This window comes from Larimichthys crocea, chromosome XXI (assembly GCF_000972845.2).
Source record: "Larimichthys crocea isolate SSNF chromosome XXI, L_crocea_2.0, whole genome shotgun sequence".
Lineage (NCBI taxonomy): Eukaryota > Metazoa > Chordata > Actinopteri > Sciaenidae > Larimichthys > Larimichthys crocea.
In genome coordinates, this window is record NC_040031.1 from 21,044,230 (window position 1) to 21,046,047 (window position 1,818).

The window sequence follows — 1,818 nt, forward strand, 5'->3', positions numbered from 1 at the left end:
TGTATATATGTCTATGTATATATGTTTATGTATATATGTCTATGTATATATGTCTATGGCTGTGACAGTGTGGATGTTGAATGTCTGCTTGGATTCTGGTTGTCAATAAAGTTTCTTCCACTGTTTTGACGTTATGTGGCGCATGCGCACTATCTCTATACTGCAGAGGAATGTGTGTGTGTTCTTCTACAGTGTGTGTGTTCTTCTAGTGTGTGTGTGTGTGTGTGTGTGTGTGTGTGTGTGTGTGTATCAAACATGCTGAGCGTCTGTCTGTCTGTCTGTCCACAGCTCCACAGCGATGAAGGACTCGGTGTGACCCGCTGAGGACATACTGAGTCACGTCCCCGGGTCGCCTGTCGCCATGGCCTCTTTAGCCGTCAGCTCGGCGGCTCGGAGCATCGACAAGCATCGGAAGTCCTTCTCGCTGCTGTTCTACCGGGCCGTGCGGGACCTGAAGCCGGTCTGGATGCTGGAAGACATGCGGACGATGGAGACTTTTTACCAGGAGGAGGACGTCAGCCAGAGGATTTACAGCCCGTCAGAGGCGCTGCTCTATGCTATAGTCCATGACCACCAGGCGTACGCCCAGTACCTGCTCAGCCGATACACCGACGAAGCGTTAGCGAAGCCCGGGGAGCGCTTCTGCTGCTGCCCGTCCTCCGCCCCGCACCTGGCCATGGCTGTCCGCTACGACAGGCGATGCATTCTCGGCCTCATCTTACAGGAGACCCACAGGGTACCCAGCACGCCCCCCTACACGGACCGAGCCGGGTGTTTTCACATGGAGGACGGCAGAACCCCTTTACATTTGGCCTGCGAGCTCCTGCGGCCCGAGGCGGTCATCATGCTGCTGGGAAACGGAGCGTCCCCGCACGCCCTGGACCACAACGGCATGACCCCGCTGGACGTCATTCTGGAGAAACTCAGGGACTCCAAGGAGGCGAGCGGCGGGGAGAGGAGGCAGTGTCTGGACAACCTGCTCATGTTCACGCCAAAGGTTCATTTTAAAATGAAAGCAGCTCTGGGCAGGGAGCCGGAGCGCTGGAACCAGGTGCTGGGACAGGACACCTACGAGTACCTGGCAGGAAGGAGCCCGGCGCCGCTCGTCCTCGTCGCCATGCAGACTATTCTGAAGCAGCTGAGCCCTGCGACCTTCCCGGACAGCCTGCACGACCTGCCCATCCCCTCCTCCCTCAAGCCGCCGGGTCTGCCTGTAACGCAGCGGGACAGGCAGAGGGTGGTGTAGCATCAGTGTGACAGCATGCATGCTCCACTGTATGAAAACCCATCTATTTTAGCATGTGTGTGTGTGTGCGTGTGTGTGTGTTTGAAAGTGGTAACACTTCATTATAGGGCTGCACAAATAAACACTAACAGTCAGGGAACAAAGAGTGGATCTTATCTGAAGCGGACACTGATTACATTAGGGTGGAGCTGGAGGCGAAGCTGCAGATGGAGGAATAAACAGCCATAATCTTTCACTTTTTACACTAATTCAGGCATTAATAATGCGTTTATTTGTCTAACCTCATTCTAAAGTGTTACTTACTAATACTGCTGTATTTAAACCACTACTGAGGGCAGCCTGCCTGAGCTGTGTTACTGGTGTTCTTCATTTAGCTTGTATTTAACAGGATTGTTGGAGACAGTGATCTTATAGATCATGTGACATGAAAAGTCTTTATTTTTAAAAAGAATCAGAATCAAAGTGATGATCTCGTCTTGTCTTTTCTGACTCTGTGAATGTCTTTGAGCACGTCTGTTCACATCTGCTGCTTCTCGTCCCACAATAAATGATGGAACGGTGGAGGAACGGGA

General features: G+C 52.3%; 1 protein-coding gene across 1 annotated transcript in view; it reads left to right on the forward strand.

Annotated features, from left to right (window-relative positions):
• zgc:112001 (ankyrin repeat domain-containing protein 9) overlaps positions 1-1,818 on the forward strand; it is a 7,116-nt gene extending 5,298 nt beyond the window's left edge. The window contains exon 2 of the mRNA XM_010755247.3: positions 289-1,818. Within this exon, the coding sequence (XP_010753549.2) occupies positions 362-1,246 (885 nt within the window). The 5' untranslated portion in view covers positions 289-361 and the 3' untranslated portion in view covers positions 1,247-1,818. The remainder of the gene's footprint in view (positions 1-288) is intronic.